At 49.9% G+C, this 23,036-nt stretch overlaps 1 protein-coding gene across 1 annotated transcript in view; it reads left to right on the top strand.

The window, feature by feature from the left end:
- Window positions 1-1,447: 1,447 nt before the first annotated feature.
- The window catches only part of MTMR14 (myotubularin related protein 14), a gene marked incomplete at its 5' end in the record, with an annotated part of 21,886 nt that continues 297 nt past the window's right edge, over window positions 1,448-23,036 (top strand). Inside the window, 11 exons of the mRNA XM_009707418.1 lie at window positions 1,448-1,518; window positions 2,121-2,195; window positions 4,644-4,710; window positions 5,736-5,821; window positions 6,118-6,194; window positions 6,444-6,480; window positions 7,963-8,033; window positions 8,664-8,713; window positions 8,934-9,072; window positions 11,839-12,015; window positions 19,758-19,913. Of these exons, the coding sequence (XP_009705720.1) occupies window positions 1,448-1,518; window positions 2,121-2,195; window positions 4,644-4,710; window positions 5,736-5,821; window positions 6,118-6,194; window positions 6,444-6,480; window positions 7,963-8,033; window positions 8,664-8,713; window positions 8,934-9,072; window positions 11,839-12,015; window positions 19,758-19,913 (1,006 nt within the window). The remainder of the gene's footprint in view (window positions 1,519-2,120; window positions 2,196-4,643; window positions 4,711-5,735; window positions 5,822-6,117; window positions 6,195-6,443; window positions 6,481-7,962; window positions 8,034-8,663; window positions 8,714-8,933; window positions 9,073-11,838; window positions 12,016-19,757; window positions 19,914-23,036) is intronic.

Genomic DNA, 23,036 nt, shown 5'->3' with positions numbered 1-23,036 from the left:
TTTCCAGCCACTCTTCCCCAAGCTTGTAGTGTTGCATGGGGTTCTGACCCAAGTGCAGGACCCGGCACTGAGCCTTGTTGAACCTCGTACAATTGGCCTTGACCCATCGATCCAGCCTGTCCAGATCCCTCTGTAGAGCCTTCCTACCCTCCAGCAGATCAACAATCCCATCCAACTTGATGACGTCTGTAACTTTACTGAGGATGCACTCAATCCCCTTGTCCAGCTCATTGATAAAGAGATTAAACAGAACTGGCCCCAATACTGAGCCCTGGAGACCACCACTTGTGACTGGCCACCAACTGGATTTAACTCTTTGGGCACAGCCATCCAGCCAGTTTTTTTACCCAGCGAAGAGTAATAACTGTCTAGTGTGAAAGACTTGGGTTAAAATGGGGTATCTGTAGAAGCTTTTGTGCTCGCCGGTGCAGAAAAACCCTCTCTTCCATTTGACTGGTAGTTGGCATTTGTAGATGCGAATACTTACTACCGTAATCCCCCATTCTTTGCTTTAAGCCATTGTTTAATTGGAGTTAAATCTCAACTGACAGGTTGCTTCCCGACTGTGTGGTTTTGAGGGCTAGTCCTGTCCTTGCACAAAGATACTTTTTTTTGCAATTGAAGTTACTTGTGACTTGCAGGGTAGGAATCATTGCCTCTGTTCAGTGCCTGGCACTGGGGTATTTTGGTGATGTGGGCACTGCGACACTGCTGGGGCATACACGGTACATTGGGAGAGGTGTTTTGTGTAGCCTGCAGGCAGCCGCAGTGCTAATGGTGCTGCTCAGCTGTGACTAAGTGACTGCATGCCGCAGAGACTTCAAATAGTTGTCTGAGAAGAACGGAGCCAAAGGACACTTTTCAGGAGGGGAGGCCTTGGAGGCAATCTTAGAAGTGGTTATGTACCTGCTTCCTTCAGATAAGGCAATTCATGTGTTTGAAAGAGGAGACTTAAATGTGAGAGAAATCACAGCTGCCTCTGGCAGAGCCCTTTCTTGTTACCTGCAGCAGATGCCCTGTGAAAGTTGGCTTTCCCCAGGGCTCTGCCAACGCCTCCTTTTGCTGGTTCCTTCTCACTCAGCATGTCAGGCTGATGCCTTAGATCTGTGCAAAAGCCAGTGGCCCTGGAAAGCATAGCTCCTTGGTGAAACCTCTTGTCTGTGAAAGAATGAAATCAGTCCCTCAAACTCCACATTTGTTGTGTGTTTGGAGTTTACCCTTTGCTGTGTGAATGTGTCCACTGCTGAGTACTCTGGGTTTTTGCTGCTGGTAGGCCGTGCTGCACGCTGTACTGATGATTACTGCTCTTCTTTTTCTGCAGGCAGCAGTTTTGATTGGTTTGGTGCTGTGGAGCCCGGGGCTGCCAGCACTTCCAGTCCCAGAGGACACTTCAGTTGTTAGATATCAGTTAGCTGAACGGTTGTTTCATTATGTCTCTTTCTTGCAGGCTGTGAATTTTTTAAGGAGTACAAAGACCGGGATTATACAGCTGAAGGTCTCATATTTAACTGGAAACAGGTATGTGAATGTTACAGAATGGAGAGCTATGGGCTTTACTGGGCTTAAGTCTTGCCTCAGAGCTCCTGACTGATGGTGTATATGTCATGTGCTTATTTCTGATCACAAGGAGGAAACCAACAGGACAAACAAAGCAGATAGTGAATGTACTAAATTATTAATTGTAAAATTCGTATGTGAAATAAATCGTTGTTATCCTGAAGTCCAGGATATTTGACCTCTATTGGTGTGTATGGGTTGCCTCTGGTTTTGAATTTGATATTTTATTGATAGCCTCTGTTCTCAGTTCTGTCTTCGTATTCTGTCTTCTACTGAGGGCAAAGGTTGAGTGGAGCAGCCCGATGGGAATTCAGAAACTGAAATGCCTTGTCCCTGACTTTCACTGTTGGGAGCACAGAAAAGCTCCTCTTGTCCACTAGTTCTCCTAAGAGACTCTGAGTTAGTTCTTACCACTTCAGGTTTTTGCATCCGAAGATGCTCTGCTGAGACGTTTTCTTTTAGATGCACCATTTGGCATTTGTTGTTTTGGTTTTTTTTTTCTGGAACTCACTGCCTTCAAATCACAGCTTTTCTCTGACGAATTGTTTTTCGTTTTTTTGCAGGATTACGTAGATGCTCCATTAAGTATCCCAGTCTCTCTGACCCAATCTCTGAATATTGATTGGAGCGAGTACCAGGTGAGCAAAGCAGGCATCTCTGTGGGAGGTCAGAGATTCATTCAGGAAGGATCAGTGAAGATTTGAAGTCTGACTTGCTCCTGTTGCTGTAATCTGACTCACTTCATACCATCCCAGTGGGAGTGAGGCTGCTTTCTTGCCTATTCAGAGTGGCAGTGGAAATCCTCTACCCAAAAGCTCTATGGCTTGGTGTGTCCTGAGGCAGCTGACTGTAACATCAAATCTTTTTCTGTAGCTTGTGTAAAGCTTGCAATCCATTAGGGAGATACGTTGCTAACAAAGGTAAGGAACATGCGAGGAAATCGAAGGAGTATTACTTGTTCACAGCCTTAACTCGTCACATGCCTGCTGTGGGCAGACTTTCTTGGCTGTGGAGAGTCTGAAGAGAGATCAGCCTTCCCTTCTGTGAGCAGTAGCCAAGTGACTAGGCACCTTCTTCATGGGTGTGCAAGGTGCTTGTCCTATGGGAGAAGAGTAGAAAATCGTAACTGACCGAAGCATGTCTCCATTCCTTATTACTGTGACAGCATTGCAAATGATAATTGAACTCTTAGTTTACCCGAGCTTCAAGGTTTACCTCTGTCTGCTCATACTAGGGAGCATCGCACTACTGATTAGTGTGCTCCATTTCAGACGTCAGTGGACCTACCAATCCCCCCAGATTTTGTGATGATTGACTGTAGTGGAGCATGTCATGCTCCTGTGCTCTGTGGCTGTAAGCACCACAGAACTAGCAGAGCTCCAGCGTTTGTCAGTCAGTGATGTAAATAATGTTTAAGTGCCAGCATAAGCAGAATCACGGAACAGGAGCAGCAGAACTAATAGGACCACAGCTTGTTTATGGCTAGAAACTTACTCACTAGAATACTGAGCAGCCAATATTCTAAAAAGGTTATTAAAAATTGAAGAGGGTGTAATAAATAGATGCAGGAATGATCTGAGGACTAGAGAAGGTGCTTCACTTAAAGCTGAAGTTCTCAGTCCATTGAGCTAATCACAAAAGCGATGGAGGATTGACTTGATTAATGTGTAAGTACATTTGCCGGGAGAAAATACTAATTCTAAAGCACTCTTCAATCTGGGGAAGAAAAGCTGCACAGGAAGGAATATCTGCAGTCTGAAATCAGACCTTCAAATAAGGAAAAGCAGTCTTGCATGTTATTTTTGAGGATGATCTGTTGGAACATGCTGCCAAAGGAGCGATGAGCTGTCACCCCTAGTTGAGGTGCTTCTCTGGGCAGAGATGTTGCCAAGTGCAAGCCTCAGGCTCTATTTGGGGCAACTGAACAAAACTTTCTGATTTGTGGTACAGAGAGATCAGACTGGATGATTAGATGATTCCTTCTGGCATAAGCACAAGATTGGGTTGAATTGGGCAGATAAAAGACTTTGGAAGTATGTATTTTTCTGCCCCAGGCTGAGTTCCCTGTTTCCCTTCTCTTTTGTCGCTGTGCAGGCTTCACGGCAGAGCGATATGTCCTTTGTCTGACAGTAGTCTTAAGTGTGGTTACACGCACACATGCATGCATGAAAGCACACAGCAAGTGTCCTATTGCTGGCGGTCATATGTCACTTATACCACTAACACTGTCACAATGAAACATGTGTCTCTCTCCTTGCCTTTTCCTTGCCAGTGCTATCCTATTTTTCTTGAGCTACTTCTGGCTGTGATCAGACTATTGAAATTCCCTGCATCTTTTCATGACACAGTGGTCGAGAGTGGCACGCTTGAGCTTGTTCTGATGTTTTTCTATTGCATCTCTTGTAGTGCTGGAGGTCTCAGAGTTCAGAGCTTTTCTGTGGTGCTGCTGCTACTTGGGCATTACTGCAGAAGTGCAGTGCCTGTCTGGAGCAGCTGGGAGTGGGTCAGCTCTCTGCAGGCAGGCTGCTGGGCCCATTTACAAGGGCCAGAGAGTTTTGAGCAAAGTGTTTGGGTTGTGGTAACAGGCTGCTGACCTTGGCCTGCTCGCCCCATCATGCTGCTTGCATCCCATACACAGCTGTAACGTGGGTGCTGAGCCATTTGATAAAGTGCACGCGTGTAGGGGGCTGCAGAACTGGGTCAGCGCTCTGCAGGTGTTTGCTCGCTCACGTTAGTCTCTCTGAGCATGGTCTGCAGGCAAGCATGGAGCTTTGGGGCTGCAGGCAAGCAGGATCTGTGCCAGCCAGGCAGACAGTGGGGAAGGCCTCTTTCTGTTTTGTTTTGTTTTTTTTTTTAATTTTTTTTCCCCCTTGCCTGGTCTCTTGTCCCAGACTGCCTTTCGCAGAGGATGGGGGGATTGATTAGAGCACCAAGGGGAAGGTCTGTCACTCTGAGGAATGGCCACGGGCTTATTTCTGCCTCACTGTTGTTCTGGATAGAGAAGCCAAGAGCATGGCAGGCTCTGAACTGCAGAGTAGCCTTTTGCTGCGGGCAGACCGTTACCATCAACATTTCTCTTTCTGCAGAGCTGGGACCTCATACAACAGACACAGAACTACCTGAAGCTGCTGATCTCCATCATCAATAGTGATGGTAAGGTAAACTCCTTGCTCCCAGCAGTCTAACTGGAGCAGTCACTGTCTCCAGAAGAACAGCTGATGGTATTAGTGCCACTGTGAATCAGTTCCCAGTACAGAAGAGTCACTTTATAGAGAGCTTCACTTCTCTCCCTTCAAAACAGAGTGATGGTCGTAGCTCCAGAGCTCCAACTCCCCTCTTAGAGAGGGACTTGCTGATTCCTGGAAAACCCTCTTCTCCCAGGGATGGAGGGTTATCTGAAAGCTTTACATAATGTTTTCCTGCTTTAAACCTGAAGAGAAGAAACATTTGTTCCTCTGCTTGTTGACTCTTGCTCTTATTTTGCTGGACACCTGTGTTTTCTCCCCCCCACCCAGGGTCTCATTAAGTGCCTGTTGAAGAGCCCCTTCCATCCTCTGTCATCACAGCCACCCCAATTCTTTGAAGGGTGTATATTGCCCTGTGTTGGCATCCCATTCCCTCTGGGCACTGTGACTTTGTATCTAGCACTGTTGGATAGATGGAGCCGTGTCTGGCTCTGCCAGCATGGCCAACTACAGACTCTCCTGCAGTAGTTGTGTTGGGACACACTGCAAATTTTCTAGAGTGTGTAGGAGTTGTGCCCTGTGTGTGCCTCTGCTCAATGTGTATCAGTAGGAAGGTTGGTGGGACTGAAAAAGTGTTCAGTTGGAGCAGGTTTCTCTCTGGTGTGGGGGATAGATTGTGATAGTGGGTTGCAACTGCCTAGGTACATGTGGTGGGTAGTAAAGTGATGTTCATACCTAGTGACTTCATGTCCTGAGCAGCTGTCAGGACCAGGACAGCACATCAGCTGGAGCTGCAGACAACCCAGGACACTCAGAGGAATTTGTTGGCTTACGTATTCAACAGAAAAATGTTCTGAGTGAGCTCTACTCTTGAGCCTGGGCTATGGGGATGGAGGGTAGCTTGTCTCTATGTATTTGCCATAAAGGAAAGTCATTACTCTTGTCACAACATCCTTTTTTTTTCTTTCTTTTTCCTACCCCTGCCTGGAGCAGATGACAGTGGGCTCCTGGTGCACTGTATATCTGGCTGGGATCGAACTCCTCTCTTCATCTCCTTATTACGCCTCTCCTTGTGGGCTGTGAGTACTTGGCTGACCTGCTCTGCTTCTGGGGGTGATTGCTTGGAGGGTGAGTGACTGTCACCAGGAAGTGGTGGTGGAGCAGTTAATGTTCCTTTTGACTATATTGGCTTTAGAGAGGGTATGGATTGGCTTTGTGGAGCCCAGCGTGCTGTCCTGCCATCAGACACTGTATCACAGGCAGGTGGAGCAAGCTGGGAGTCTTGGATCACCATGGCAGTTTTCAGTAGATCATGAATTCCCAGGGCCCGAGGCCCAGGGCTGCTGCCTGAAGGCCATTCCCATTTGTTTTGCAGGATGGGCTGATCCATGCGTCCCTGGAGCCATCTGAGATTCTCTACCTGACAGTGGCCTATGACTGGTTTCTCTTTGGGTAAGCACACCAAGTTTTACTCGCATATGCACCCCTGTGCAGGAAGGGAGAAGCCTTCAGGGGATCATCTTCATTTTTTGCTCAGAACCAAAGGTGGATGTTGGGGCAGCTCCCAATGAGCTGTGACAAGAGGGGCTGATGCCTTTTTTTACCTGGATACTCAGGCATCTGGCCATTCTTGACAGTTTGTGCTCTTCTGCTCATTCTGGCTTCTGGTATGTGACTGAGCTTCCCTTGCTCTCTTTCCAGGCACATGTTAGCCGATCGACTCAGTAAAGGAGAAGAGGTGAGTGTCTGGTCTGGGGCAGTGGCTGAGCACTGCTTTTTGTTCTCAGGGTACTTGTTTACGGTAGCAGCATTCACTGCCGCCTTCCTGTAATATCAGTAGTCTGACTGGGCTCTAAAAAGATTATTCAGGTGCTGGAAATATGAGTTAAGAGCCTTGCCCCATCACTTCCTGATGCATAAGATGTGGGAATGCTTTTATCTTGGGCTACAGTTTGGTTGGTGGGTGTCAGTCCTGCCAGTTCCTCTGCTGTGCCATTAGTGTTCAGGCCCCTGGTGAAAGGGTGCTAGGATTTGCTATTCAGCTCAGCAATGAGAAGGGATGCTTAAGGCATGTGACTACTGGGAGCTTAGAAATAAAGCTGTACTGTCTTGTGGGCTTGTCCTGAGGGCCAGCCCTCCTGCCTGGGTGCTGCAGTTGCATGTAGCTTGCATGTCATCAGAGGCTCATGGAGCAGCTTGTGCTGGTTCCAGTGTGTGTATTTGCCAGGGTATATCTGTGGGTGCATCAATGTGTCTGGAAGGCAGTTAAGATTAGTGGAACTAATCGTCCTCAAATCTTTCACTGTTTAACAGCAAAAAATGATTGCTCTGACTCTAGTTGCAGTACACTGCAATGTCATTTTTGGATAGAAATCAAGGGGTGGAGAGTATGTCTTAACTCTGTTGCTAATCCCCTGCTCCTCAGACTCTCACTTCATTAGAGAATCCCCTGCCTCTGAACAGCAGAGCTGGGACCTTGGCGTATTTTCCATCTTTCAGGGGTCCATGATCCCTGTATTAGTATTGTTCTTCCCATTCATTCCTTTCCCAGAGCTCTGCTGGCTCGAGCCTGGCAGCTCTGCTCTGCTCTGGTGCCAGCTTGGCCAAGGGCAGAGCTGGTAGCTGCAATGGGAGAGAAGGTCCTTGTCTGCCTTTAGCACTCCCTGCTCCCCACTGCAGGAGGAGAAGGGCTCAGCTCTGTGCAGGTAGATGGGGTGGCAGAGGCACAGCGGGGTGAATGCCGCAGAGCAGACTGATGCATGGCAGGGCACGAGCTTGGGACCACAGACGCTGCAGGTATCACATGCTTCCAGGTGTGATACAGCTGTGGTGCCAAGGTGGAGCATGCAGCTCCTACCCTGCTAGTCCTGATGGATTTGCTGCTTACCTGAGCATATAAACAGCTGCTGGGGGCCATCTCTTCTCCATCCAGCACTGATGGCATAAGTACCTGCCATGTGCTTGCAGCATGTGTGCAGGGCATTGATAAGGAGACTTGTACACCTTCCTTTCTGGGCCTCCCCGTGGCAGGGAACAGTGGGTCAGTATAACGTCTAAGGGAAGGCCCAGGATGGGATGGTGGCAGCCCACGGCACGTTGGAGGCTGGTAACTGCAGATTTGTTGCTATCTCCTTCCTGCCAGCACCTCCCCAACAAGATAAGAGGCTGCATGGAGCCTCGGGTTCATTCCTGACCCGCTCTTCTCTCTCCCTTTGCTCAGATTTTCTTTTTCTGCTTCAATTTTCTGAAGCACATCACCTCTGAGGAGTTCTCTGCTGTGAAGTCGCAGAGGTAAGAAGCCTGTGCCTGCTACTGCATGGGCTGCAGAGCCAGGGAGCTTGTTAGTGCTGTTTCTTTGGGGAGATGGAAGCCCTGGTGTCCTGGCCCAGTTTTCTTTAATTTATTCTGCACTCTGAAGGCTGCAAAATGGGGCCGAGGCTTGTGAGGTGCCACGTTGTGCTCTGAAAAACTGTCCATGCTGAAACGTGCTCTCTGCTTAATGACTGTCCGTGACTGCTTTAGCACGGATGAACCCAGAGATGTGTGCTCTTGCTCAAGCAGGCTGTGCAGCAAGGTCCCTCAGGCACTGCTAGGGGGAGCGGGGCGGCTGGTTTTTAACAGACAGCTAAACATTAACCCCTTCCTATTTCAGGAGGGGCAGAAGGAAACAAAGCCCACCATGGAGGCTCTGAATAAGCATATGTCTGTCTGCAGCCTGTTGCCACTCTCTTAAAGCACAGGGTGTGTGGGCTGGGACTGTTAGGAGAGTCAGATACTGCTCACCAGCCCCATACCCTCCCCTCTGCCCCTACACAGCTAGCTCCCCACCGCTCCAGTCTGTGTGCTGTAGAGATCTGGCTATGGACAGCCTCCACACAGCCCTGAAGCATGGCTGAGGTAACTTTGTCTTTCCTTCCCCAGAAGGAAGAGTTTGCCACCTGGCTTCACCCTGGAAGAGATCTGCATGCTCAGTGAGTGCTGCTGCCGTGCATCAGTGCCCCTGGGTGCTGGTAATGGTTGATCACTTGGGGGCTTGGGTTCCCAGCATCAAGGTGTCTACAAATGGGTATGCTTCCATCTGGGCCTTGCAAGAACATAGCCCCAGGGCACACGGGAAGTGTATTGCTTAAAGGGAGAGAAAGTGAGCGAGACCACGCTGGTCTTCAGGTAGCTCTGTTTTCTTTTCTCTAGAGCAGAGGGACCGAGGCAGCACCACAAGTCTGAGCAGCGACTTCTCCCTCGGGATGGAAAGTTCCCCTGGAGCAGCTGGGAGCTTCACCTATGAAGCAGTGGAGCTGATGCCAGCAGGAGCACAGGCTCAGGCAGCATGGTGAGGAGATAACCACTTGGGGGGCTGCAGAACAAAAGGGGCAGGCTCTGAGCACAGTAGAAAAGATATTTCTGAAGTTCCTCACCCTCCAGAGCTGCTTTCTATGGTATGGCTTCCTTACAAAGGAGGGAGGAATTTGGCTGTGAGAGACTTTGCTGCAACTTTTGCTACAGAACTTCTGCACCAAAAATTGGAGACCACCCCATGTTAAAGACTGTCAGACTTCTGTGGGGGTGCTCCTGAAGTTTGTGCCCTGATGAGAGTAAAGCAGCTTTGTTTCATTTTCACCAGTTTCACTGTTAAACTTAATCCAGAAAGGATTTCATTACTTCTAAAAGATGATTCCAAACTACCAGAAAAATGACATTTGGCAGCAACCTCCCCAGGGAAAAGTGGAGACAGTTTAGCTGCCCTAAAATGAAGCTTAATCAGTTTATGGAAGAGATTATATGGAGGAGTGTCTGCAGTTAGTGGTAGGTGGGCTGGGTGGCCAAGAATCCCCTTTAAACTTTAGCTCCTCTAACAGCATGAGGTATGTGAGCTGAAAGCAGATTGCTGCCTGCAGCACTGCTTGAAGATACTTCTAGCGGAGAAATACAAAATTCTCGGTGCTCCCTGTTGATAGAGGGTCACATAGGACTCGCCTGGGGCTGCAGGTAGCTGTCTGGAAGCAGGGACTGGGGAAGGTGTCTGGCAACTCTGCTGCTCTGGGACAGGCGTTGTGCTTACTCGTGGAGTTTCTGGTGGTGTTTGGGGATTTCAGAACCTTCCTGTAGGCTTGCCCCTCTCAGTTTAATTTTTCTCTCCTCTCCCTCAGCACATGTGAAGATGCTATTTTATATTGCAATTATTTTAAATTAAATCTGGGTTGTGCTGGAGGCAGTTAGAAGTCCTCTGGGACTGAGCCTGAAGCCATGCTAGTGGCAGCAGCCTTTCTAAAGCACACTGTGATTCAATTTATAAAGTGCTGAAGAGGGGAAGAGAGAATCTTCCTGCAGAATCACAAAATGGAGATGGGGAGTCCCAAACTGTGTTTGCCAAGTGAGCAGCGCGGTGTCCTCTTGAACACACAGAGCCTACCAATCCACAGCAAAGTGATTGCAGCAAGTAGAGAACAACTTTCCACTTGCTTGGCTACAGAGTAGTAAACTGGAAGCATTTCCCTTGCTCTGAGTGCTCAGGACATACAGACTAGATGCTGCAGCGCAAAACCTACACATGATTTTCACAAGATGTGAAGTGGCTGGGGCATGCTGGAATAGATCTGCTGCGCTTTGTGCGTATCAAGGCTTGATTTTTGTGACGTGTTTTCTGACTCCGATTTGCTCTCACTCCTGTTGGAGACATCAGGCTGTGTTGGGGCTAGCTGCTGCTGCCGTGAGGACGGTTTGGGCCCATACTGTCGGCATGAGCTTTGGGGAAGGGAAGGTTGTGAGCCTTGCCATGAGTGCTTAGTGAGGGGATGTCTTGCCACAGGCTGTTGTGGCTGTGTAGTCTGGAGGACAGGTGGGGCTTGCTACAAGCTGGGTGAGCTGGGCTGTGCATAGCGTGAGTGGGGAGAGGAGAGGACATGCTTCATTGTGTTGTCCTGAAAACAGGTGGCCTCGAGGTCTTCTTGCAGGGAGAGGCATTTGGTTTTTAGCTGTACAAGCCTGTTTCTGCAGGCTGTGCTTGGAGATGTTGGCAGGTATGATAACAGGAGATGAATAATGCTTGAGAGAGGTTGTGGTGTGATGTTTGAGGGTGGACACACTTCAAGAAATTAAGAGAAGATATTGTGCTTTCCACTGTACAATGAGCCTGTCTTTAGCTGCAGTTGCTGACAGTGCTGGAGATCTCAGTCAAAGCTGAGATGCCCTTCCAGATTCCAGGAAGAACAACATCTTTTCTCCTTGAGTTTGTTTGCTTTAGGCTTTTCCTTTTTACCTGTGTACACAGGAAGATCTTTGTCCAATTCACTGTGGTTTTGGAAGAGAAAAAATTCTTGGGACTCTTCCAGAAAAAAAAAACAAACACTGATGTAAGAAAGACAGTCTTCTGAATGTGGAGCAGCAGTGATGTGAATTAGTCCCAAATATGTGTGCCTGTTTGGTTTGTAGCTGGATGGTACTGTGAGCTAAGGCCTGATGCAGCAATAGACAGTGAATCACACCCGAGTCTGAATGTGCTGGCTAGAAGAGAAGCCAGAGTAGTTCTGGGCTGTCAGCATGGACAAGGAGACGACTGAAATGCACCTGCATCTGGAGTTACTGTCAGCTCTGAGCACATGGTCAGAAGCGTGGTCAGTGGTGCCTGAAGGGAGTCACTAAAAGGGAAAATAACACTGGTGATGTGTCCCTGTCACCCTCGTTAGTGCGCACGAACGCCCACCTGGGTTGAGCTCCTCAGCTGATACACTCTGTAGAGCTAGAGCAGATTGTAATGGTCTTTCCCTGCTGGGAGGCCCCTTGCTTGAGGCATTTTTGCAGCTAGACTAAACAAAGCAATTGCTGTATGTGTGTGGGCTGATGCATTCTCCTGTCTCTGATTTCCAGGTCACGTGAACAGTGATCTATAAAAGAATGGGCTAAGATGGGTTGAGCTCAGTGTACCCTTGTCACTAAGCGGTTACCCTGTGACTCATGGTTCCTTGGGAGGGAGGAGGGCCGTTTCAGTGGGAACAAGAGCTTGTAGCTGCTGGGGTAAAATCCAGCCTGTTGTGGATAGGCTTTGTAGTTGGAGTACGTGGGAAAGCCAGCTTTCTCACCCAAGTCCTTCATCCCACAGGAGGAAGAGCCGTGCATCGTCACCACAAGCCGTGCTCTGGAGCAGGGCACAGCAGTCTGAAGACAGGCTGTCTTCTGCAGGGATGGTTGAAGTCAAGTCCTCCAGCTCCTCCTCATCAACTCATTCTGATAACTTCCTGAGGATTGGAAGCAGCCCACTGGAAGTGCCCAGATCCAGGTGAGATGGGACGGAGTAGAGCATTTCTCACCAAAATGAATGTCTGCTAAAGGGAGTGCAGGGCTACACTTGTGTGGCAGTCAGAACTTGGGAGCACATGTGTTTGTATCTACAAACAAGCCTCAGGAGGCCTGTTCCTCTCTAGCCTGACCTTGTGTGAAACGCTGACCATTAAACACAGAGACTTCTGCCTCAGCCCATTTAGAGGAGTGAGGAACTGTGCCGATAACAGCTAGTTGTCTGTTCTGCCTGTCCTCCACACATGCCTCGACTCCACGAGCTCTGGCATCTCTGCATCCTGGATGCTTGGAGCTCACAGCACTTTCTCTGTCAAATGCATCCACAGGGGTTTGAAATGGCTGTGTTGTGTGGGGGAGGAAGCCTTTCACTTCAAGCAGACCTCACTCTGCATCTATCCTGTCCCCCTTTCCGCCTGCTGACCTTCCTGACACTGCAGGTTGGAAAAAACTCTGGGTGCTGGTGGCAAGCAGAGGTAGAATCTGCTGGGAGCAAGCTGGGAATGCTGTGCCGGCACAAAGGATTTTGCCCGGAAGGCTGTGTGTTCCTGCTGGGCAACCGGGGAATGGAGACCCTGGACCTGAGCCTAATCTCATGCCATAACAAAGGATATTCTGGCACCCTTCTGGAGTCTGATGCTGCGGTAGGGCAAAGCGAAGCGGTGAGCTAGGCTAGGGAAGAAAGGACAGAGCCTGTGGAGTAAACACCATGTGTTTAGGCCAACAGGGGATAAAGAGCTCTTAGATAAGAGGTTGCTGTTAACAGCATCAAACACTTGTATACTCTCTGCAGGTTTTCTGATGAGTCTTTTTCTGGTGATTCCTTTCAGAAACAGCCACCAGCCAAATTTTAGTACTCTCTCATCACATGGAAAATGACAAACAAGTAAAGCCCTGAAAATTTGTAAGACTTTCTTACCAAGTTTCTTGATTCCAGAGAAAAATCACTGTCTGACAGTTTTCATAAATGATGCTAACTGTTCTCCCCTGGGAAAGAGATCAATACGATGGTTTTGAGTTGTTGCTGAGGCCCACTTCTACATTCTCTGTAAGATGAAACACATCTCCCAAGAAGAGAAGAAAATACTGGAGAGAAAACAGCTTGTTTTGGGAGCTGCTTTTGTTCATGACAGTAGTGCCACAATTCCTGTGTGTGGTCTCATGCCATTCCCAAGACCTGACAGGCTGTTCAGCGCTGGGCTGGTAGTGAGCTTGCAGCCATGCTGTGGAAGAAGCAGTTTATAATGCTTCAGCTGGATTCTGCTCTGTGAGAGCGATGTGGAGAAACAGAGTAGGCAGAAGAGCACCACGGGAAGGGGCTGAGCATACAGTCCCTGGGATTTGCATTCCAGAGGCTCAGAGTTGGTAAAGCCAGCAATTATCTTTCCTCTGGTTGTGTCTGGATGAGGTGTCTGTAAGCTTTTGGATGATTAGTGCCCATTGGTGTCAGGTGTTCAGAACTGGCACCCCCAGGGCTTGAGGCAGCCAGTAAGCATGGTAGGGAAGCTTGTTACTTCCAGGCCAGCGTCCCTGGAGGTGTCTTTTCCCTATGCTCAGTAAATATCCCTGAGAAGGAGTTCCAGTATTGTATCATCGTAAGAGGTAAATGTTCTGTGAATTCTGCTATAAACATTTTCCTGACCGTTACGATAGCTCTACCATGGCACAAAGCCTTTATAACCCTTCAGTGCAGCAAGGTTGCACCAGTCCAATCCCTCTTAATTTTTGTGAACAAGGCAGTGTGAAGGGCTGGGCTAGGAAGAAGTATGTGATGGGAGAATAGGGGATAGAAGGGGAGCAAACCCCTTGCACAGCCTGGAACTAAGGGGACAGGAAAAGGGAATCAGTTGTGAAGCCAAAGTGGTGAAATCAGCTGCACGCAAAGATGGTTGGCCTGCGACACTCGTGCTGGGTGGAGGCTGTACACCTGTATGCTCTCCACCTCTGGTGTCACCTGGGTTTGCCCTGCTCCTCTCAGTGTGCAGGCTGGAGGAAGTAATCCTAGAGACTCTGTACGGAGTGGGTAGAATTGTCAGAGCAACAGCTGAACTGAGCTTCTCTTTCAAACCAAGTCTGCTGGCACATTCATGCTCCTTTGCCTCCTAGTCCATTGCCAGACCAGTCACTGTGCCCTGCCTGCCTTCCCTGGAGTAACACTGCTAACAGCTCTGCTAGCTAAAGACTTGAGCAATGCGTTGCCTTGTCGGACGCTGGAATGGCTTGCACTTTCTGGGGCCTGAACATGGTGTGTTTTCTCCAGAGAGAGGAGTTATGTCACTTGACTTGGCTTTGGTGTCCATACTTGGACTATGTTAGTCTGAATCTGTCTAGTAAGCTCCGTGCAGGTAATGGATATCACAGTACCTTCAGCCACCATTTTCCATCCTGAAGGAAAAAAAAGAGTCCCATATTGGATGGAGAAGGAGTGTATCTGACAGAAGGAAGAGGTAAATTCTATCCCTTCACTCCCTGAAACATGGTGGGACTGGGATGGAAAGGCTGGAGCACTGAGACTGATCAGGATGCCAAAAATACCTTTATCTCTACAGTGCTGCTGGCAGGTTAACACCCAAGGCTCTTAAGATGAAGAAACTACTGTACTTGACTTCCTAATCCTCTGGTTGTGTGGCCATAGCAACAAAACACTTAACCACTGCAGCAGCAGTTGAGGAAAAATGGTTGCTTGTAAAATGCCAGCAGGTACCCTTCAGGTCGTTCATGTAAACAGCCCAGTCTGGGTGCTGGGAGGCAGGGGAGCTCCAGAGGGAATGGGAAGGCAAGCTGGCAGGGAGAGATGAGCAGGGCCTGGGAGGGGAACTGGGGTGTTGAGTCACAAATGTCAAGTCAGATGGTGGGAGCCAAGCCTCTCTCCTGGCCAGGCCGTGTTGGCAGTCTGCTGCTGCCAGCACCTCACCAGCCCATCTTCCGAGTCCTGCTCTGATCCAGAGGTCCTGAGTGCCCGTAAATCACAGGATGGTTCTTGTTAGGCAAAGCAGTACAAAGGCAAATTCCTAGCAGTCTTCTAGCTTATCCCAGCATTGATGGTAAGATCACATCTGCTGAGGGCAAACATGCATGAATCATAGAATTGTTTAGGTTGGAAACTGAAGATAGCGCATAGATTATTTGCAGAGTAGGACAAGATACTTCCTCTTTTACAGAGAGCTCCGAGTATGGCAGATAGTGTGCGTTGAATTGAACTCCCTGCGTGCGAGCGGGTAGTGGCTTGCAAACCATGTTCTGTGTTTGCATTTGACACTAATAGTCTGAGTGTCCCATGACACTGCAGAAAAACCCTGTATCTGTGTCAGGGATTTAGTGTGTGTGTACATAGCACTAATGTGGATTAGCAGCTGGATAATCTTTGGTTGAATGTGCTTTTGCTAAGTCAATTAAACAAAACCCAAAGTACTGTGATCTGAAGAGTTGAGATCTGCAGGAGTTAAATTGTGGAGAATCTGCTTTGATCAACAGCCACAGAGAACTCCCTTACTTAAAGGGCTGCGGATAGTTCAGATGTGGGTCTGGAGGGTGTGCAGTGAGCACAGAGAGGGGCAGAGAAGCTGCTGTCCCTTGACTTTGGGCGTTTTGTTGAAGTGTTAAGACTGCTTGCGCACTATATGTCTTGCTCCTTACAGCCACCTGGCTTGGAAGCTGTATCTGCAGTGTGACAACTTGGGATAGTGACCGCAGCAGGACAGGAGTTGTTTACAGGAATGTTTTCTGGAATTATTATGCCACAAAATGGGCTTGCTGGCTGGCACATGACTGTGCTGCAATCAAAAATGGTTGTGCTCGCAGAGGACTGGTTGCTCAGGCTGTTACGGCACTGACACAGCCTGTAGATAGCTGCCTGGAATTCAGCCAGGGCTCTCAGTACAGCTCTCTGCCAAGTTCTCCTTGCCAACATTTCCCACGCAAAGGTGGGAAGGGCTGTCCTTTACTCCAGGTTGCCACAGTCTGCCTGTGCGTACAGTACCTACTTAACGCTTCAGTTTGAGGCACAGACCATATGCTGGCAAATGAGCTGCTTCCCAAATAGTCCTAGGTGTGTGGAAATATGGCAGGGGAGCGGGGGCAGCACAGGGCAGGATGAGAGCCTGGCTGTTGGCACTTGTCTCAGTTACATACTAAGAAAGAGAAGGATCCATGACTGTTGCTCTGCCTCCGGTACTGGCTCTCCTCTGGTAGGCGAGTGTCCATGTGCTCTGAAATACTCATATCTTGTGCAGCATGTTGCATGGGAAGCACTGACCTAATTAAAAGGAACCATTCCAGGCTAGGAGTTGCCAATTTATGGCCTGCTAGAGGTCCTTCCTTGTGTGAAGGAACAGCTTGCAGCTCATCTCTGTTTTGCTAATCTAATTTTGTTAATCTTGCACTTTTGAGGGAGTTTCTTCCCACTCGTGGACCTGAAGAGGTGGGTGTGTGAAGCTCACTTTCATTCTCTTTCTGTCTGCCATTAGATGTCTGTGACAGAGACAGTGACTTGAAGACTTGCTGTATCTCTCTCCTCTAACCATGTCAGCTTTGCTGTAGTCGTCCAGCTGCTTCACAAGACCCTCTGCACTGCCCTCGCAGCTAGCCAGCCTCTGGCATGGCTATAATGTGTTGCAAATGTGGTGTTCTTGCAGCTTGGGGACTGGTCCTGGTGTTCCAGCAGCCCCACTTTGCTCTGGGGGCCTCACTGAAGCCCCTTTTGGGGCCTCTGCAGCAAGACTTTACAAGGAGCCCTTGGGTAGAAATAAGAGGAAGACTTTCACCTCTGACGTTGACTGGATTGCGCTGGGATACAGTCACCCTAGAGATCTGGTCTTGGTCTCAAGCCAAGCTCAGCTTTTAAGAAGCTCTGCTGCCCTTGCAGTGCAAACACATTTCCCATGCCATGCCTTCCCCACCTGTCTCACCCAGCCTTGGCCCCTGCTCTCTGTCAAGATGCTTGTTGGTTGTGACACTTCTTCAGGAGCCTCCCTTGAGAAGGCGCTGGGGATAGAGGGGGAAGTCTGCCACGATATCTTAGCTCTGCTGGCTAAGCTCAGATATCTAAGCCAGGAGAGAGATGACCTGGACTCATTGCAGAGTCAATCAGTTTATTCCATTAATCAACAAGTGTTTATTGTGCTGCCTGGAGGCGAGACACAGAATTGGCTGCCTTGAACTCCTAGACTCCTGTGCTGTTAGGTTAAATGTAACTTGATGAAGTTTGCACAGCTGCTTGACAGGGTCGGGGACCCTAGGAAGGATTAGAGGGCTAGAGAGCCCCTGAGAGTCAGTATTGCGGGAGGTACACAATGCTTTTACCAGCCTGTCCAAGAAAGGATTCAAGAGGTGACTTGATCCACATCCAAGAGGTGGTGTAAGATCAGTCTAATCTTAGCTGACAACCGCGGAAGGTGACCAGCAGCTGGAAGCTGAGGCCACGCGCCCGAAGCAGGAAACAATTTTCTGCTCACCTTCTTTAGCATAGACTTATCTGACCGGTGTCGTTGATGATACTGAGCAGAGGGACATTTTCACTGTCCCTAGGGCTCTGGGTCATGTCTTACTCCTTTGCTTGCCCGTGGGCACGGTCTCCTAGGCAGGCTCCTGATACCCCTCTCCCTTTGCAAGAACTGCAGCGCTTTGCTCGGTTCTCTTCACCTTCACCTGGAGATCCTGCCATAGCCCAAGCCCTCCTCTGCCATCCAGACTTGCCCTCTTCAAAACCTTTGGTTCTGCCTGGCCCCAAACCTATCCTCTGTTGAGCAACTCATTACTCTTCTGACAGAATCATGTCCCTGTCTACTTTCAGCCCAAGTCCATTGCCTGTAGACCTCTTTATTGCTTTAGCTCCAATTGTTGTCACCGCATGTGACGCTCCTGTTTTTCCTGTCTGGCTGTGCTGTACTCTCAGGGAGGTGACATCCTCCTCTTCCCTCTGCACTGAGGCAGTGTTTCTCTATGCTTCTCCCTGGCTTCCTGCACTGTTCCCACTGTGCTTCCAGCATGGCACCATGCTCTGGGCCCAAACGCTCTGCCTGCTCTCCTCCTTTACAGTGACTTCCTCAGCTTTATCTTCCAAAGGCAGGGAGACGGGTAGATGTCACTGAACAGCTGCTCCCTTCCCCTTAGAAATTTCTTGCATCCAGGGAAGGTTATCCCTGTCTGATCTCCAAAAGGTCTTTCTAAGAGTATATGCTGCAGTTTCGCTTTCAGTGAAATGCCCTCGTTCTTATTGCGGCATTACGTGCTCTAGGAAAAACACCTTTTTGCGAGAAGGAATTCTCCCAGTGCTCTGAACCTCACTCCTCAGTTCATCGAGCGGCCAAAGAACAAGAGCTGTGCAAGGCAGGTGAAGCTCTGCTGTTATTTTCCACCGTGATGCCCTTCCGGAGCCTGAACCTCCAGACAGTGGTGTTACCCCCAAACTGCAGCTGTGGGAGCATCACCACTGTGATGGGAAGCTGACATGCAAGGAGCTGTGTGACTTCCCCTTCTCCACTTGTGCAGCCAGCTCGGGTCCACGTTTCAGACTTCTCAAACTTGGTCGTATTGATCGGACTAGTTAAGTAGCGGGGTTGGAATGAGATCAAGATCGCAAATTTCCTGGTGTGCATCTCCCCCTACCCTTGCCTTCCTGTCTCACTGAGGTCCTTCTTGCTGTGGGAGATCCTGTCTTTCTAGCTGTTCTCCTGGTCTCTTGGGGAGCAGCTGCAGTGCGCCACTGCTATTCTTAGCTGTGAAGACAGCGTGCAAGTACCTGGCCCAGCAGAGCTGGAGCTGGTGCACTGCTATCTGCCCAGCAGATCTCAAATAAATTATCCAGAAGATCTTGGTAGTGTGTAATTGAGTAGCTCTGCCACAGGCTGTGCTTCCAGCTATGTACACTCTGCTGTGCAGCGGGGCACAGTAATTGCTTGCTCCCCAGAAACCAAGAGCTCTGAGTTCGTCTCAAGTGATTGTGCCCTCTTCTCTGAGATTTTGGAGGGACTCCTCAGATTCATTTATCAGATTTCATGCCTCCTTCTTTCCTGGTGGGAGATTGCATACATCAAACAATTATCCTCCCTTGGCTATTTTTCCTGTCCTAAAGATGTTTTGCCACCTGGTTTCTGGTGCAGTCCGTTCTTCTAACACAGAAATTAAAAGATCTTCAGATGCTGAGGGGGGAGGCATGCCCTGGGGACATCTTGAGCACTGACTGGCTCTGTTCAGGTCTGATGTTAATGCCTCAGGAGTGATCTGCATTCTAACAGCTGCCAAACCAAGAATTTCTAAGTCTTTCTCAGCATTAACCAAGTCACAGTCTTGATTCTCCGTCAGGCCTTGCCTCTGCCCTGGGATGTGCTAACAGCTACAACAAGCACCAGGGAGATGCCCCTTGTACAGCACAACATCCGCATCTGTGAGGGATTCAGGGCCGGACATGCTGTTGCATCTCACTAACAGGTTTCACAGTTCTGCATGGCCATCTGCTGCTTGCTGGCTCTGTCCTGTCCGGCTCCTGGTGCGCTCCTGCTGCTTTGTTGGCTGCAGCCAGCTTGGCTTTCCTCTCGCTTTCAAAAGAAAGGCTTGGCCTGGGGCCCAGCCAGAGCTGCATGTTGCACCCTGGTCCCCGAGTGTCAAAGCTGTTGGCACAGCCATTGCTGGCGGCCAGTCCGGCGGGTCCCTGGCACCAGCATTGGTGAAAGGCGTGTGGCTGAATGACCTGACTGATCGCGCCGTCTCCCTCTCTCTCTGCCCCAGATCGGCCGACCATTCTCTGCCCGGATCTTCCGTTTCCACAGACTTTGGCAGCTGGCAGATGGTGACAGGGTGTGGCAGTATTCGGGAGCAGGCAATCCTGAGCGCAGACGCCTCACTCCCTTGCAGCTTCCCGGATGAGTTCCCTAGCACTTGCCTGTAAGTGTCTCAAATGCAGGATCTCTCCTTGGGTCTCTCGGCTGGCTGCGAGCGCTGGAACTTTATCACCCTAGCACTTCTGAAGAACCCTGGGAGTCCGTAACTGTCCCATCTTCCCTGCCTTAATGCTTTCCATCCACACATTCAGTCACTGAGCGCTCTTTGCTTATGCTGAACTCGGAAAGAAGCTGGCATTTTCTCTGCATAATGGCAGGGAGGGCACTTTGCTTTCTGTAGAAAGAAGAGGCTTTTCTCTCTTCCCTGAAGACATGGAATTTGGGCATAATTGAGTGCACTTGAGGATGCATGCTTCTCAGGACAGGACTGGTAACCCAGATTTTCTTGCTTTTGGACCTTGCTTATTTCCATCTCCCCACTGGGGTCAGATCCTTGCTGCAGTAATTCCTTCTGTAACCCTGATTTTGTCTGACCACGCGCAGCATCGTTTGCAGGTTCTGCATCTGGTGAGTGCAGAGCAGCAGAGACCCTGCATCCTGCCACTTCCTGCCATGTAAAATGGCTGAGAGGCAAATGTTCCTCCCCAGAGAGAAAGCCACCTCTGTGGAAGCTTGAAAGACAAGAGATGTGCTTTAATTGCTGTTAGAGGAGTAGCTTGGCTTGTGCCTTCAGGCTGCAAACTCTCAATCAAGAAACTGAAATGGCAGATCAGGGGCTGCCGCAAGTTAGCTGTGCTGCCAAACGCTTGCGGTCCCTTACCGAGATCTGAGTATGTGCTTTGGAGGCAGAGGGCAAGCGACATGAAAACCAACATCTCCTGTGAGACAGGCTAGCTGCCCTGGCTCACGTTCTCACGTGGCTGTGTGCTGTGCCGCTGAGCAGAGCAGCTGCCCCCAAGTTAAGGTGAAACTACAAGGCCTATGAATTAGCAGATCGAAAAATCACAAGAGATGTTAGATGTGGCCTGGCTGGGATTTGCTCTCCTCCTTTCATGAGGACACACTGAGCTGCTCCTGCAGTTGTTTGGAGATGGGTGAGGGAGCAGAAGGGACTGAAGGATGAGCATCTGAATTGGTGACGGCTTTAATGTGCACTGAACCTGGCTGTGCTTGGTGGCTGCTGATCACCAATGAGTTGTTGCTGCCCTTGGAGTTGGATCTAACATCAGACTAGAGCATTCAGTAGAGAAATGTGAATTGAAGCTGAGCTCTGAATCTGCCTGTGCTGAGACCGTGGGCTCATGCGGTTTGGAGGCCGGCTGCTTGGGACAGCTGAGTCCAAAGGGAAAGGGACAGCGGTGGTGCTTCTCCCTTGGGTGTGCAGCAGATGCTGTGAGAGCTCTGCCCTCTTCAGCTCTTGCTGTGGGGTGCTCAGGGGCTGGGGACTGTTTGTGGGTGCTGGGACCCAGTGCTGTGTGGAAGGGATGCAGAGTTCCCAAGGATGTTGTGTTGAGCTTAACCCAGGGCCTCTGCACTCTCTCTACTCTGCGTCACCTCTTTTTGCTTAGGAGCCCATTGTGGTTTTATCCCAGTTTTTCGCAGCCCTGCACAGTATGAGTTTTTTGAAAATTAAATTCCATTTAAGTTCCCACTTTACATCTCAGCTGGCAGGAACTCGATGAAGGTATGCTTTTTACAGCCTACTACTTGTGCTTGTGTGGGGCTTGTCAGGGCTTACTTTGAGCTGGGGTTTTGACAGCCTCCTCTCATCCTGCACCCCAAGCTGCAGACGAGCGGGCAGGCTGTAGGAAGCGTAGCAGGGCAGAGCACCGCGGATTTGGCAAGGAAGCACGACCTGCCTCCCTTGTTGAATTGCTCAGAGTGAAATGGTGCAGCCGGTCTGCAGGGTTTGGTGTCAGGCAGTGGCTCGCTGCTTGACACCGCACCTTGGAGTGTTTCACTTCAGGAAAGAAACCTAAAAGTCTAAATACAAAATCTGCCTTGTAAAGAGGTGCGAGAGCCAGGATCTAACTGCCGGGACCTAACTGCTGCACACCCTCACTTACCTCTGCGTGTGACATTTAAGATCAGTGTACGCGGGCGCAAGTAAGTCCTTTCATGTAGCTTATTTCTAATGCTAGCAGGTTTGCGCACTCCACGTCCTAATTAGGTTGCCAAAAAAGCATCTTTTTAATGTGTTTAGATATGTTGCCTTTTTTCTTTGCCCTCTGGCTTCTCTTTATTATCAGACACTGTAAACAGCGGCCTGGTTGGCTGCCTCAGCATCGCTTGCTGTTTATAGGCCTCCCACCATATCCTCTTGCTGCTGTTTCCGGACCGAAGCTGTTGGCTGTGGGTGGTTAACACTTCCATTCAAATGAGCTGTGCCAATTTATAGCCAGCCCAGGCACTGGAGAGATTAAAGAGAATTTTTTATGGGAAGGTTCGCGCTGTGCCCTTGGAGTGACCTTTGAGGAATGTCTTATTCTCTCTGGGAACTACCGGCACATCGCAGAGGCACTGCAGCAAGGACCATTTCAGGCCAGAGTGCTTGGAACAGCTGTCTCTGAATCCTACTCTTGCTTTCCGCTGCTCCCTTGGCTGAAATACCGCCTTCCTTCTGCTCTCTTCCCCCAGCCCCTAACCAGGTGCGTGGATCAGCTGGAGAGGAGAGCAGGTCCCGGGGGAAGCCATGCCCTACTCTGCAGGCAGCCCTCCTTGCAGAGAGCAGCTGTGCCAGGGAGCGGGAGTAAAATGCCGCTCATCTCTCCTCTTTCCACGGCTGGAGGGCTCCTGGGGGCTTTTGTCACCTTGTCTGCCCCCTCTCATCCCCCCTTCCCCAAAGGTGTCTCTACTGGCACAGGCATGAGAGGCTGGGGCCGGTGGAAGCAAGGAACGGTCCCAACAAGGTTGGAAGTGAGTGTCCAGGCACGGCACATGTGGACAGGCTCCATCTGGGAACACTGTGCGAGGAAGGGAGGGAGCTGGCACAGGGGCTGACGTCAGCCAGCGCCCACTTGGCGAAAGCAGCACTTTTCTGTATGAACCACGGCCTCGTAAGCACCGTGGTGGTGGGAGAAGCTGGAGGGGAGTGAAGGGGGAGAGCAGGAGGCTGGGGCTGCGAGAGGCTCCAGGGAAGAGGGTTGGGTTGGGTTGGGTTGGGTTGGGCAAGGAGGCAGTGGCGTTGGGTTGGGTTGGGCAAGGAGGCAGTGGCACTGGCTACAGC

The sequence above is a fragment of the Cariama cristata genome, unplaced genomic scaffold, assembly GCF_000690535.1.
Source record: "Cariama cristata isolate BGI_N322 unplaced genomic scaffold, ASM69053v1 scaffold27670, whole genome shotgun sequence".
NCBI lineage: Eukaryota > Metazoa > Chordata > Aves > Cariamiformes > Cariamidae > Cariama > Cariama cristata.
This window is presented reverse-complemented; position numbering and strand designations above follow the sequence as displayed.